Source organism: Pholis gunnellus, assembly GCF_910591455.1.
Source record: "Pholis gunnellus genome assembly, chromosome: 22".
Classification (NCBI taxonomy): Eukaryota; Metazoa; Chordata; class Actinopteri; order Perciformes; family Pholidae; genus Pholis; species Pholis gunnellus.
This window is the reverse complement of record NC_136549.1, coordinates 7,483,261-7,499,372: the sequence shown is the minus strand read 5'-3', so window position 1 is coordinate 7,499,372 and position 16,112 is coordinate 7,483,261. Positions and strand designations below refer to the sequence as shown.

Genomic DNA, 16,112 nt, shown 5'->3' with positions numbered 1-16,112 from the left:
ATTCAAAGAAAGGACTTAACGGCGATGAGTGTCTAGGAAGTGAGCACTTTGGGTGCAGTCAGAGTTTAATAGGCCAATAGGACATTTGATCAGCTCTTACTGGCAATACAAGTCACAGCTGAGCACCATTTCAATGCTTATCGAGATCTAGAGCTAACTTGTGCCGTGTGGTTGGTATCGGCTTACTTTTGATGAGCATTAATGAGGTCATAAATCCTGTCTGTATTTTGGGATACATTTTTACTGCAGTATCAAGCTACTGCTTCTGAATGCAGATGGAAGCGCCGCAGTAGCTCGACTCCTGTGGCCCCGTCAGACGACGCAAACGGGGGGGGGCCCCCAGTTCCACCCGCCATCGTTGCACCTCGGCCCTCGATACCGAAACACAGGCATTAAGCCTTTCACAGCCGCTGTCACTGCTCCCGCTACGGAAATTAAATCAATAAATTAGGTCAGCAGATCCGCTGCTGTCATCTGTTTGCCAGACGAGTGATAGGATGTGGTTGTCGTGGGTCTAACGGTGTTACTGGTTCCATCTTCCTGTGTAGGCCAAAGGGCAGAGGGGGGGAAAAAACCCCACCCACAATCACTGACAAGGTTAGCGCTTAATAGCATTAAAGGTTAGAGGTTGGCATGTTACGTCATATGTTACCTTGGGGAACATTTGCTGCAGGCAAACAGGGGATTTAAAATCGATTTAGATGTTCAGATTGGCGAGGATGGGGAGTTGGCTGTGGCCGAATTGCAAGCTTTGAGATGCATTTAATACCAAACACCAAAAAGAGAGATGGCACCTATTCGGAGTGTAATCAGAGTAAAAGTCAGTTTGTTTTGTTGAAGTCGTCGCCTAAAAATAATTCTCTTTTTAAAAGTGGAAATGTTGTCGACATTCATTTTCCCCAGAGGATGAATTTTAATGATGAGCAAATGTTTGCATGCTAACAATTAAAACTAAGATGATGAACATGGTTAACATTATATCTTTCTTTATTACTTTACCTATTATAAAGAGATATAAACATGCATAGCCACTATAACATATAAACCACCGGTTTCATTGTGGTCCGAACAAAGGAAAAATCTTACCACACAACAAAATGTACCAACTATAGCATCTGTGTTTTGTGTCCCCGCAGGGTTGCCGTCCGCCATGTTAAGGTAAAGCCCAGGTGCGCGGTGTTGACCATGCTAAAGCGCCTGGACAAGATCCGCTTCCGAGGCCCCAGGACGAGAGACGACTTCCCGGATCTGAACGAGTCGCCGCCCGCCTCCGACAACGAATGTAGCGACGACATGCAGCTGAAGCCCAGAGCCGCCCCGCGAGACCTGGAGGAGAGCCTGCGAGACCCTGTGAGTGCTCGCCGTGCAGCAACATGAGTGTTTACGCTGGACTTTTGACTCATCACGGCCACATGTGCAGTTGATCACGTGTCATGGGGGGGGGGGGGGCAGAAAGTGATTTCTTTCATTTCTTCTTCTTCTTTCTTTTGCTTGTTCAACATTTTTTCACGAGCTTTACATCTTTCCCCTTTTCTCTATCTTGTTCTAGCAGAATATCTAAGAAAAACAGAGGGGAGAGAGATAAGCAGCTGCTGTTTCTGATGTGGTTTTAGAATCCTTCGTTATCTTAAAACATGTTTCGGGCTAAAAAAAACAAAAACGAGACCATGTTGTTGATTTTAATCCCACTTGTATTCGGTTCCTCTGAAGAGAAAGGGAGAGTGATGGAGGGAGGGGTTGTAATGATAAAGTCCAGTGGGAGACGTGGACTAGAGATGGCAATCAACGGCAGACGAGCAGAGCTGGTGAAACGCAGCGGTGAGATGAGCAGATATGGGATCGCAGCGAGGGAATGAAAAAATGGAAGGAGATGAAAGGTTAAGGCGGGGAAAGTGATAAAAGAGGCTGCAGGACAGGATTTGAGCCGTCAGAAGATTGGACTCCAAGATGTCTAGTGGGCAGGAGATGGACCGGATGAAGAGGAAATGGTGAGAAAGGACAAACTCACCGGCCTCGGACACGAAAATAAACGGATGATGTTTTCTGATATTTCTTCCGTTCATATTTCATGAAACCTGCAGCTCTCTCTCATAGTTGTTAGTCACTAAAACGGCAGTTTTGTTGTCATTATCATTCCCCGTTGAAAGCACCGGATTAGTCACTTGATTGTATCATTTCCTGAATGAAGGCCCCGGGGACTTTCTCTCTTTGTTTCTCCTCTAATAGAATGTGGTATGTCTGTTGCGTGGGCTTCTTTTCACTATTTCTGAGGGTTTTCCTGCAACCCACTGAAATCTGCACAAGGCTTGATGCTAAATGATACTTCGAGACAAAAGCCATCATTAGACCATGACATCGGTCCTGGAGCAATATATATATATATATATATATATATATATATATTAGTCATTTATCTTTTGTTTTTTTTGGGCCTTTTTAGCGTACTCTGTGTATTTGCATGTATGCACCTGAGCCTTAATGTGTGCACACATGTGTCTGTAGGCTGGTGGTGGCATGTCTGTGCTGTGTGCCTGCGTGAGCACCAGCCCACTGGGACGGCATCGCCCACATCATGGCACTGATGAGTCACACTCCGTAGCCCCAAAATAGACCGAGCTAGCTCCCATCCCTGCTGGGACACACACACACACACACACACACACACACACACACACACACACACACACACACACACACACACACACGAGGCATGCTGTTGCATTCAATAATCTAAAAGCTGCTGCTGCTCGGTGGAACTCTCATCTTCCCTGCAGAGCTTTATAGGTCCCTGCTGGCACGTTGGAGCCCACGTAGACGCCCTCTCCAGGACCAGACCACGCAATGACCGTCCTCGAAACCTCCCCTTCATTACATCACATGTTAAAATGAAGTGTGCCCTTGGGCTGCAAGCACTGAGACTTTACGACAAAGTAGCCGGTGTCGTCCATACTAAACAGGCAGAATGTCACTGGGCAGATGGTGTTCAGTCACCGCACAGACAACCTCACTGGCCTCTCCTTACTTCTCCTGCTGGATCAGGTGGCTTCCTCACGGCATTTGTCGTGCTTTGTGTCATCTTATTCATTCCATCTATAGTATATTTTGAAGTCAGGCAGGTAAGATGATGTAGGTCAAGATAAAGGAATAATCCCTCATATCAAGGACTAAAATGTTACCGGGTACCGAACTCTGTATTGCCGATGTAATTCCTTAAAAGTACAGATTCCTGTTAAATCAACGTGAAGGATTTGGAAAGGGGTGTGGCATGTAAAATGTTCAAAATACATAACAAAATGTGTTTTTTACAACTGAAATTACATTTTTGTTATCACAGAGCGATTTTAAATTAGCGAAAAGGTACCATTGGGTGCTGTTCGGTTCAAATTTGAGATAGCCAACCCTACATATAACCCTAAACAAATATCATTTTAGATATCATGAGATCCATTTAGAGTCTCTCAAAGTCTCAAAAAACGATATATATTTCAAACTATGATTTAGAAACCTCGTCGCCAACAATCGGTGCTGAACGGCTCTTCAATCTGCCGCTCCATGCAGGAGTCGGTACTCTCAGCAGAGGTTCATGAATGCTCGAGCCTGTAATCACATCCTCAGGATTTAAAATCTAGTCTCTTATCTCTCGCAGTTTCATAGCGAATGCCAAAGATCAACTCTATAATGCCAGAAAGAATCCGCCGTTCTGAATAGTAATCTCACCATTGAATTGTAAGTCAAACCGCAAGTTTTTTTTTTTTCCTCTGGTTTTGGCTTCCATCCACCACAGAATACTTGAGGCGAGGGTTTCTTTCTTGCCAACAGGCTGTATGAGGAGCTGTGGATTACTCCCTCGTAGCTGCTGCTGCAAAGAGACCGCTGCCTCTTATCACCGTGCTAGTCCTGTTTGTGTTCTGTTAAGCCGTTTCATTTCTATTTAAAAGTGACAATATTCGAGTGCGCGAATGTTGCAGAATTGCTCTCCTGGTCCTCTGTCGGCAACAAACCTTCAGACAGTTTGTGTATGTTCACCTATCCCGAAAGTCAGAAACTCAACAGGGCTGACGGGAAATCCGGTTGGGTAGCGGTGAAAGTGAAAGTAGATCAGGCAGTTCAGATAATATGTCTTCCAAGTAGAGTGTAACCACAGTATCCTTTACCTTGTCAGCGTTTTCTACCAATCGGCAGAGGATTATACGTACAAGTACTGGTCCACCTATGTGGTCTGTCACTGTCCATTGTGTAAGAAGCCCAGATATCCTTGTTGATTGTTAATTATTGGACGTTTAAAAACCATCACCAGCAATCTACCGAACATGGAGGAGTCTCCTGTGATGTGTGTGTTTATGAAATCCCACCTTCTGTATTTTTCCTTTCCTACTGCCGCTGAGCCTCATGAGAAAGTCGCAGGCTTAAAAAGCACACGCCTTCTCAAAACATAGAAGAAAGAGGTTTTTTTTAAAAGTGTGTGAGATCCCTGGAGCTGTTCTCTTGGATGAACTAGAACTTTTGTGTGTCAGTCCTGTACTAAGGCAAGCATATAGCCCATGGACAGAATGTCTCACTTCACTCTCTCCGCACAGAGAGGCCGGGTTCATGGAGCGCATCGGAAAGAAGCAGAAATGAGAAGATGATAAAAGCTGTAGGATAAAAGCAGGAAAGTGCTGACCTGAAGAAGAGATGTGCAGATCTGGAAACTGCGCCTTGTCTAGTTAAGCCACAACTCTAATCGGGGGGGGGGGGGGGGGGGTAAATGCTGCGTGATGCTTTTGAAGTCTGGACCTGACACGGCACATCCCGAACTTATCCGGTCGGAGACGGGTAAAGTGTCATGGAGACACTAAGAAATCTGAGAGATTCCCGACTGATGGGTTGATGGAATTCCACCACGAGGTTCAGGTTCAGGTTAAAGATAGTCTTGACTTAAGAGCCGATAGGGTTGGGCAGTATTGAACTCCCCCTACTGACTGATTGCTGCAAGAAAAACAACGATATAGAAAACTATTGTCCAAGAACAACCTGAAGAGATGCACATAGATGAAGTTCTAATCTCTGGACCGGAGATTCATATGTTGCAACACGCATCTGTGACATCTTTCCTGCTGTAGTTAGGGCTTCATGGGTTATTACTAGGGCTGTGACCAATAGTTAGAAACCTCATTCATAACGTTGACATTGGTATTATTTTTATTATTACAGATTGTGTGCTATAGTCCACTAACGTCCACAAGCGAGTGACGCTGTGTCCTTGTCTCTCTAATTATCTCAGTCCTTAGTCTAAAAGTCAAAATTGATTGAAAAAAAGAGATTTCATCATATCCCATTTGTTTTTATGTTTCAAAATATTCTGCTTCAGTCAATTTTATATTTTTTTGGTGTTTAGCCTTTCAAAAATTGCATTTTCACTGCAGTCAAAAGCTGTTTGCACACCCGCATGCACCTGTATACAATACAGTAGAGAAGAAGAGAGAGAGGCGGGATTCAGCGCAGCATTCATAACAGACGTTGCATAATTGAATATTGTGGCCATGTGAGGACCATTATCCTGGCCAATCAATTTTGTGTTGAACGATAATCCGATTAGATAGTCATGTCATCGAGTATCTGGATGTCTCTGGAAGTGTTGGAATAGTTTGAATGTAAAAAGCAAGGATGAGTACAAACTGATTATTGGTGAAACATTTCAGAAAATATTTTTTTCGTACTTTTTCATACACATTGCTGAAAGTGTTGCTGTAGAATTTTGTCGAATGCATATCACAACATTCCGTAACAGAGTGTTTAACATAAAGAGCTTTACAGCAGGACATGGTGAGATTCCTGTGCTCGCATCAGCTGCAGACATGAAAGAGGGAGATGAGGAACACAATAATTAATCAGCCCATAATCGTCCAGGGTGACGTCAGGGCTTGACCTACTTTTAATAACCAGGAGGTACTGAATGAGGGTTGACGACCGCTTCAAACGACATGAAGGTGTGCTGGCGTTTTGTACCAACCGGATTTACATTTTGAAAAAAAAAACACAACAAAGCTGACAAAATTCAAACCAAAGAGCATTGCAGCCGAGCGCTCGTAGCGCTCTCCCACCATCCGCTCCTTTCATCTCCTCCATGCCCCCCACCCCCTACGTCTGCTCTCTCTCCTTTCTATCCTCCTGTCTCCTTTTTTAATTCTCACACCCTCCTTCCCTTTTCTGTTTCTCTCCTTCGGTCAACCACCTTTTTTTTTCTTCTCCATGACACGCTTCCAGGAGAGGCTGTCATTTGTCTTCTTTGAGGTGCTTCTTTATTCCGGGACACACTCTCCATCTCTGTCTCGATGTCTCCCCACCATCTTATCTTGTTAGGCTCTGGCTCTCTTCCAAAGCACATTTTTTCAGGTCAATGTCAGTTTGGTGCTATCTCACTCTCCCTCCCTCCTCTCCATTTCTCTCTCTCTCTCGCTCCCTCTCTCTCGCTCTGTCTTTGCAGAGAGCCCATCGGTGAAAGACATTGCGGTGTGTCTACTTAGGCACACACAAACCATGCTGGTTGCTGTCGGGGAGAAGCTGCTGCAGCGTGTGTGTGTATGTGTGTGTGTGTGTGTGTGGGGCAGGAGTCTTTTAAAGGACCCTTGCTGTAGTCGAGCAGAGATTCTCCACCTGCAGTGCTCGTCATCCGCAAGCTCAGCCGTCTCTCGCTCTTTCCTTTCCCTCTAACAACCACTCTCTCCCTTTTTTTCTTTTTTTTTCCTTCCTCACGCTATCCCTCATTCGTCTCCTCTCTCACACTGTCGTCACCTCTCAATCGTTTGTCCTCCTACACACATGTTTTGCGGCTAGTTGTGTGTGTTCAGGATTGAAGCCCTTAGTCATAAGGGTGCGTGAGTCATCATTGTTGCCGTAGTCGGAAGAGGAGGAATCTCCTCTTTTTTTTTTTTTTTGCCGTCCTCATCCTATCCCGCTCCAGCTGGACTTAAACCGGGAGCGGAAGCGTTAGCGTGAGTCATGCTAGCCTGTGTGCATGTGTGTGTTAGATCATGTGGAATATCCCTGCTGCTATGTATTTTGTTGTCAAGTCATTCTTAAAGCTAAGCTATTCTTCTTCTTTTCTTTTTTTTCTGTTTGTGAATGCGAATGTTTGTATGGGTGTGTGTGCGCATGGTCCCCTGTATGCATCAATGTGTGTGTGTGTGTGTGTGTGTGTGTGTGTGTGTGTGTGTGTGTGTGTGTGTGTGTGTGTGTGTGTGTGTGTGTGTGTGTGTGTGTGTGTTTGTGTGCGTACACAGGCAGGTTCGGGGTCTCCCACCATGGCAGTGGCCATCCAGGACTTCCAGAGGTCAGAGTCAGACCGACTCAATGAAGTCAAAGGTCACCTGGAAATTGCCTTATTGGAGAAACATTTCCTACGTGAGTACACACACACACACATCACAACACCAGGCCTGGACCACACCACAGTTTCAGACACTTTCTGGTCTTTTTACAGAGCTGATCACTTGAAGTTGCACAAATCAGACAGATTCAGAAAATATTACAATATAAGAATTCAAAGAAATGAAAAGTTCTAATAACTCTCTGTGTTGTTCAGTGTTCAAAGACATGACAAGGACAACAAGAAGAATAGACGGGACTATTGTGTACATGAGTATGTGGGGGAAAGAAATCAGTGTGTATGTAATTAAATAGTTCCAACATCACCCAGAATCCCCTCTTGTCAGTTCCCAGAGAAAAGTCCTGCATTTGTGGCGGTCAGCTCGTGGTTCTATAGTGTATGTGGGCGGTGAGATCGTCTGCAGCATCAAGATCAGAGAAATCGCAGATTGAGGAAAATGTGTGAGCTCACCGTCTTGTGTTGTGGAGATGCCGCCTCTGTCTACCGTTCGTGATTATTTACCGAATGTTGACTTTAGCAGGAAGCGTCCCCTATTCGACGAGAGGCTCTGGTTTAGCTGAGCCGCGGGTCAAATCTCTCCTCGACACCGTCGCCAATGCTGGCACTTACTGCCGTCTCATCAATTTACTGTAACAATGAACACGCTCTCAGTTGACTCTTTGAGAGGGATGCACTTACAGCTCTTAATGACATCTATCTCTCGTGCCTACGGAGGTTAAATGCATTTATCGTGGGTCACTCTGGGAAGAAAATTGTCTGGCAAACGGGTGTGATGTAATGTAGATCTTGTGTGCGTTGGCTTTAGAACTGTTAGCTTCTTGTGACGCCAGCCACAGTCTCGCAGGAGGTTGGTCTTGTGCGTTGCTCTCTCTTGCTGTGTGCAAATTCCCTATTGTGATTGCTTATTACCAGAAGCAGTCATGGGTTGCCCAACTCAACTTGAAAGCAAAAGTAATTCCCAGTTGCATCTGAAAGCAGTATTTGGTTCCACTGCTTCCGATCATGTTTAGCATTCATTTCAATGAGCTGACAACGAGCTTGTCTCTAGTTTCACAGAAGCAAGTCAACTTCAAATGATGATGGGAATCAAATCAGCCCACAAAGTAATAATTTAACTCTCTAATGTGATATTTAGAATGGGCAGTTACAACAGTTACTGTATGTCTGTATGCAACCCTGCAATTACACTGGAAGCATAATGGAGGCAAGCAGCTGCTGAGCTAATGTTAATCAATTTGCCACGCTACACTGTGAGGTGACGCGTCCATGCACCGGGCAGTGTATCCTCAGTTACCCTATAAATCCTTCTATTCATTCATTTGTTGTTCATACCAGCTGTGACTTCGCAACCTACAGTGTCCATAAGTGTTGTTATCGAGTTGCAGGCCACATCATAAAACACCAAAAACAAAAACTTCACTATTTCTATCGGCTCTCGCGGCATGATGTTGATTTAGTTAATCCTGGTTCTATTTAGAGGAACATTGATTGCTATCTCAACGTTGTCCTCATATTTGTCTTCCAGCTTTATCCCTTTTTATAGTTGTTGTTTTTAATTCATAAAAGTTAATTGTAACCTTTTTAGTCACATAAATATGTCTTTGTTTGCTTGTAATTCTTTGCAGTATGTATTGCAGTTTGCAGTTCTGGATATACTGTTTATCTGTATACTGTAGTTCCAAACAACTAAGCCTGGGAGAATGGGTGATCGCAGGGAGAAAGAGGGGGAGGCAGCCTGATGCGAGACTAACCGCACGATGCCGAGTCCACCCACTCAGCTCACACACACGTGTACGAGCTTGTCTAACCCGGTATCCGATGAGGGGTACGGGTTGTCCTGTACCGTGCAGCACGTTGACAGTCCTGTGCTATGCAATGGACTGTGAAGTCCCCACCCCCCCTTCTTTTTCTTTCGACTATGTGTGTCTATTAGAGTGAGAGTGAGAGACAGGGAGAGAGAATGTGTGTGTGTGTATGAGAAAGAGAATACCTCGGGCTATGTCCTCTCATAATGCCTGTGCCTCAGCTAAAATGGCTCGATTCATTGTCACACCGCAGGATGCTAGCTAAATTAGCTCACCCTTCACGGACCTTTCTACCTTCCTGTTTGCCCTTTCATTTCCTCCCTCTTTTTCTCCCCCCCCCACCTGCCTTTTTCCCTCCAACCGGCTGAGCTGCTCTTTCAGATTCTGCCCGTCATCCCCTGGCCGTCTTTTTATGGCACTTTTGATTCCCCTTCATTCCCCTCTGTGTCAGACACGGCAGCGCGACGTTCTGAGATTCCTCTGAGCCCCGACAAACCCACGAGCGTGCACGTAAAAACAGCTGTGACACTGTCATGAGCTCAAAGATGTGAATGCAGAACTGTAATCATAGCTCCACCTAAGATGGCAGCCACTTGGCATTTTTGTAAGGTGACTCCGAAGGGGAGGAACCTTCATGCATGTTGCCTTGTGGTGTTGATTGGAAAGGGCAATAGTACCCCTGGGAAATGTTTACCTCAAGTGTTTTTATTCTCTCCGTTCTGCTGCGTCTCCCTTATCCTCTCACTCTGTGGTTATCCGTTGCTCTCGTGCCTCTTAACTAGGGGTGGTGGGGGGAAAAAATCGATTCTTAAATGCATCGTGATTCTCTCTTGAACGATTATGACTCGATGCAGAAAACTCAATTATCAGAAATGTCAAACTCTATTCTCAACATTATGATTAACAATACTGTGACACCGGGCTGTCTGTTCCTTACCGCTGCCCCTGAACGCAACAGACGTAATACACATGCACCGTGTCTACGTTGTAAAATACGAGCAGAGATTTGACCGGCAGCCCCTGGCTTAAAAGCTAATGCTCATTGCCTATAACAGGGGGATTTGTTAGAAGGTAAGTCTGTATTATTTATTTGTGAATAAGGGCAGCTTGTTATGTCACATGACTCTGGATTCTGTGTTGTCACTACGAGGATGCTGCTACAGGCCCAATTTCATTCATTTTCTTCTTGGTTCTCTTTGTAACCCTCCAGTTGACACATCTCTTCTATTTGTTACCAATATTGAATTACTAAAAGATAATGGTCGGAAATTCATCTGTGTTTTAATCTTGAATCATTACAAGTATGCAGTGTTTTAAAAAAAGCAGTCCAAGAAAATCATTTATTGAAACATTTTGATGCATCAAGATGAATCGATAATTGTTTTATAATCTCATCGTAGCTGAATCAGAATTGAATCGTGAGGTGCCGAGAGATTCCCACCCCTACTCTTCACCTCTTGTCCTCTCTCTGGACGGTGTAACTGAAGCGCGGCCGTCCATCAGCACCTAATGGAGTCCTGAACTCTCTGCCCTGTACTCTAGTTCTTGTGGATTCCATTTCTACTATTTTCCTTTGCACTCTACTCTGCTTTCCTGTGCTTTGTCTAGTCATCGCACTCTAAACAATGTACTGTTGAGTGTGTGCGTGGTTCCTCGCACAGTATATATATATATAGGCGGCTATAGAAGGACCTACATAAGTGTGCATTCATCATATTCTCCGTTACGGGGTGAGAACCGATGATTACCGACTCGTATGCTTATATGCAGTTTGTCGTGAGTTAAAGCTAATGAGATTAACGGGGGTGAAACAAAAGATTCCTTGTAGTGACACGTTATGGGTTTATGTGTTGTGTAATGGCTTTTCTGGGGCATAATATAGGGAAACAACGTAACATACTGTCAGAAGACTAGCTATTGGTTGCACATTGAGAGGATTTAGATTTTAGAAATGCAATGACTTAAAGTCATAATCCTTAAGGTTTGTGCCCTGCTCGATTTGGCAACACTGATTATAATACTTACTGCAGTTTGATACTACAGCTCCCAGACCCTCTGCGACAAATGCATTGCGTAGCCACCTCGTGCTTTGCCAGTTGTAAAGCATTTAACGTGTATGAAGCGCTGGGTTCGCATTGGAAGTAACTAAAGAAAGCTGTAAACGGTAAGGCTGATATGAATGACGGTAGTATACTGTAATGCCTGATTACATGCATGCATCATTTCCTTTTAAAAGTGTAGGTAGAAGTTAAAATACAGCGTGAGTGGCGAACCCCTGCACTAACAATGAAACCTACTATATAGGGAGGTATTGACTGAATGTAAATGCGTTGAACGGCTGTTGCAGAAAAGACACAAATACATACTGCAAGAAGGCGTGGCTCACAGTGCAAGAACAGGAAGTGGCTTTAATTAAACGAGGCAGAGAATGTAAAGACATCGCCTTGGGATTCTATAGACTGAACGATTAATACTAAAATGTGCTTTGTCAATATTGAAAACCATTATTTGACGAACTCAATCATTCATAGTTCTTATAAAACAATTTCATAATTGAATGTCACTGTTGTCAACAGCCAGCACATCCAGTAGCTCAACGCCCAAAATATGAATTAGTTCCACAAATCTTCTCGCCTCCTCAGGGCTACTTTTATCTTTCAGCTCAGTTTAAAGTTCACAGTGTTTTGTTGTTTTTTTCCACTGAGAAGATAAGAACATTTCCCAAAGGAAAAAAGGACTATAATGGCAAGATAGGAAACCGTAACTAAAACTCATTCAAAACCTGAAGTATGTGTTAGTTTGTGCTTTTTTTCCGCTCTAATGATGCATCAGCATTTAACCCAAGAAACAATTTGGGTTTCATGGATCTCTTTCACAGTCGGAGTGAACTGAGCATAGGCGTTCTCTCTCTGTCTCTCTCTCTCGCTCTCTCTCTCTCACGCTGACGTGTTTCCCTCCCTGCTGCCTAAAATACAGCCGGGGCCCACGCTGTATGCTAAAACAAAACACTCTGCTTAAGTATATTGTCTCCTTTCCTTCACAGGAGGCATGAGTTTCCATTCCAGACGATGTGTGTGTGTGTGTGTGTGTGTGTGTGTGTGTGTGTGTGTGTGTGTGTGTGTGTGGATACAATGGCCCATGCCTTTCCCCCTTTGGCATTTATTGTGATTTACCAGTGCTATTCTTAGGGCACTTAATTGGTTAATTTGTAACAATGTTTCCGAACGAGAGATCACATTGGAGGAGGCTAACACACATGCACACACACACGCATGCAGTGGAGGTGGTGATGGCCTTCCGCTGTATTCCGCCTGTTTCTCCTCTCTTTTCCTCCTCCTTTCTCTCTCCTCTCCCGGGCCTCATTCAAGTCCTTCCTCTCATCTGTTCTCCTCTTTCCTTTTCTCTCTTCTCCTTTACGTTTGCACGTATGCACATACACACCTCGCAACGGACTAATCTGATTAGTTTAAAGGGCCAGCAGCGTGCTCTCAATCATTTAATAAATGCTTAAATATGTGCATTCACCTCATTCCACATTGACCGAGTGAAGTGGTGCTGTGGTCTCTTAATAAGTCCGTCTGTACTTTCCCTTTATTTATTCATACGTTTCTTTGCTATTATTGTCTAATGAGAGAAGATAGAAAAAAAAAATCTGACTTCAAGAATTTTTCCTTTTTTATTAAATCTCAAATAGCAAAAACAATCATTCTGGGGTACCGCGTAGTCTAATAATAATAATAAAAGTCATAAAAAATTCAAGCGAATACTGTTTTGGACGTTCATTACCATGGCAACAGTTGAAGCGAGGAAGCTTTCGAGTCAGCCTTACAATGAATGTGCTTTTTTTTTAAATTTATTTTTTGTGGTGCAAAGCATGAGAGAAATAAATCTGTAAAACATAACGGTGTGTTTCAGAGACGTTGTTGCGGTTACATGTGCAGGATAATCCACAGACCTACATAAACCTGATAAACTGTCTACAGTGAGGTCTGCGGATTATCCTCACCAAGAATCTTTCTGTGCTGGCTGCTTCTAACCAGGTTACTATAATATGCACCGTATCATTTGTATTGGTATGTCTAAAAATCCAAAGCTTACACAGCCTGTCTCACTCAAATTCCAATCATGAAGTTCTCAGTAATCCGATCATTAGTTGGTCAACCGTTCCTTCCTTATGCACGAACCGGCTGCTTCATCTGCCCATTGTGCGCGGCAACAACAGAATACACAAACACAATGGAGGTTTACCAAATTACCAATGTTGGAATATATGAATGTATGTTTCTGTGTGTACTCTGAGAACACGGTTGGCTTGAATGACAACCTTGTGATAGTGCTATGATTATTATAGTAATAGATGTAAGAACAGAGGGATACATCAACCGCAATTTGTCCCTTGGGTGATGGCGCTGAGCTGAACCAACCCTCCTACCGGTGATAAAATGTCAGAAGCTGGTGCCAGTGGAAATCACCTTGTGTAATTATAAGGACGGGCCTAATGTGCTCAGCTTTTATTGCTCCCTCTCTCCGTCTCTGCTTAGTTCTCTTTCACTGCAACCTCCAAACGTCACCGTCTTCTCTTTGCCCTTCTGTCCTCTCGGTGCTTTTCTCTTCTGCCTACTTTTTTTTTTTTATCCTCGGCTTGTTGATTCCTCAAGCTTTTTATCTCGCTGTTTTTGCATTGCCCCGCTTTTTTTAGTCTGACCCGATAGAATATGTGCAAGGTCGATGTCCATCCTGGACCTGGCAGGCTAAAGTGTGTATGTGTTTGCAGTCTTTCAATATTCTCCCATTGCACTGTGTAATACACAGGTCCTGCTGTCATTGGGTGTATTGGTTTTTACTGGTACAAATAGCTTTTGAGAGAACTAGATGCATGTGATGGTGTGTGTGTGTGTGTGTGTGTGTGTGTGTGTGTGTGTGTGTGTGATGCAGAGACACACTATCCAATTTGAGGTTTCATATTGAAGGTCACTGGCCAGGCTTTGTGCACTACAGTGACTCTCTGATCAATAACAGCGACCTAGCTGCTGTCCCCACTTCACACTGGGCAGAGAGGCACCACATAAAGGCTGCACAGACATGCACTATGCAGCAGCGGCACAACGATGATGAATTGCAATACGGCTGTAGTGCATTGCGTTTCTTCACAATACCATCTGCTACTCACCGGTATTGGGGAAACTACCCGGAAGAACAAGTACGTCCCAGTTGCGCACATCAAACAGTCATCCAAGTGTTTTATCCCCCACTGACAGGTCTTTAAAAAAATAATGGATATTTAGAATCCAGAGATGTCAGTATTTAATTCCCGCAGTGCACCCACACATGTGTTTTCTCTCATGTTGCCTGATTAGACCCGATACAGACAGCGGCATCATTTTTATTGGCTCATTGAGATTAGAAATGTCTCGTTATTCCTTTCATAGTTAATTTCACAGGTTGTCTTGACTTCAAATATTAACAATGGATCAGATCTCTTCAGCTGTCAACTGCCAGAAAGCCATGACAGCGAGCCATCATACCAGGGCTGCTGTTGAATAGTCTTAGGGAGGTTCCTACCGGAGTGTAATGATGAGGAAATGTCTAAATGGCAGCCACTATAGGAGATGCTTGAATCCTCTAAATGCTAAGGAAAGGTGCTTAAATGCTTCCTTTCTTATTTCCTTTGTCATAGGATACACTGGTCCTTCCTTTATGAAAGGGATGGAGATAATTCTGTCCCACTATTCCTAGTGGCCACGTTTTAAAGCGACACGGCAGAACCAAGTCAAGTGCAGCAAGATTCCCTTCGTTGTCTGTTCCTTACTCCTTGTGAATTCTTCTTCACGTCTTTCTTTGACCGCATGATGTTTTCCATCGAGGTTAAATAAAAGTGCTTCGAAAAAAACACACAGACTGTCATTTTTATTTTACTATTTGACCACAGCCCTGGGCCCGGAAACCGCTTAATGGAATTCAGCCATCATTAATTGTACAATTCACACCTGTGCTAAGAGCAATTAGTCAGTAACTGAAACACCTGTGTGGTTGTGCGAGCTAAAAAGCCAGCGCTCACTGTTCTGTAGTCGTTCCTCCAGACTTGTCTTTGCGAAATTACTCTGGCTCTAAATTTGTGAAAACTTACTAACAACTCAAGTTTTTAAAATTGTCTTTGTAGACAAAACGGAACATGCACACTTGTTGAAAGCTTATTAAAATATTCATTTAGAAGTAAAATACCTCAGAAATGGATTTCAGTAATTGATGGGCATATTGTGTGCCTTTTTTTTTTGGTATCTATTGAGGTGCTACACGACAGAAACATGGAATTAATTGAAAAGTCTTGTTTTTATATTCTGGGAGATAATTATGCAGGTGATTGAGTGTTCTGCGGGCCTCATTACCGATTACTTGTACACACTGATGATGATTCATTCTCCCTCTAAGACAGCTGCGAGACACGCTGCATGATAATGAATAACTTCTGCTTGGTGCCTGCTAAGGAGGCCAGTCTTTTCTGTCATAGGTGAGCTCTGTACGACAGGAAATTAAGCCTTTTGAGGCAGAACGGGCTTCGACAGCTCAGAAGCAAGAGGTTTTCTATAGTTGAGATGTTTCGAGTTTGGCAAGAAAAGTGTCACGCTGAATGGCCCTGTAATTCATGGTACCTCGGTGTCTACACACAGCCGACGCAGATTTCTCAGTTCCTCTCGCTGTACTCTAGTCTGTGTCCCAGTTGAAACGTTTTTATTTAGTCGTGTGTGTGTGTGTGCAACAGGTGGCCATGTGTGTAAAGACAGTTCTGTGCTCAGTGTTTTGAGCTTAATGAGTTAATGTGATATCTTCCAGCAGAACTGCAGAGTTGAGCTGTGGATGTGTCCATTTGTTTTCTTGCCATTTCCCTTAAGGACCCGGCTCCCGGTGCTTCGAGGCGCCTGCAGTCTTGACCAGATATC

At 43.8% G+C, this 16,112-nt stretch overlaps 1 protein-coding gene across 8 annotated transcripts in view; it reads left to right on the top strand.

The window, feature by feature from the left end:
* gramd4a (GRAM domain containing 4a) overlaps positions 1 to 16,112 on the top strand; it is a 42,712-nt gene that overhangs the window by 6,143 nt on the left and 20,457 nt on the right. For all 8 annotated transcript variants that reach the window (XM_079184008.1, XM_079184009.1, XM_079184005.1 and 5 more), the window contains exons 2-3: positions 1,137 to 1,350; positions 7,263 to 7,383. In XM_079184008.1, coding sequence (XP_079040134.1) covers positions 1,137 to 1,350; positions 7,263 to 7,383 — 335 coding nt within the window. The remainder of the gene's footprint in view (positions 1 to 1,136; positions 1,351 to 7,262; positions 7,384 to 16,112) is intronic.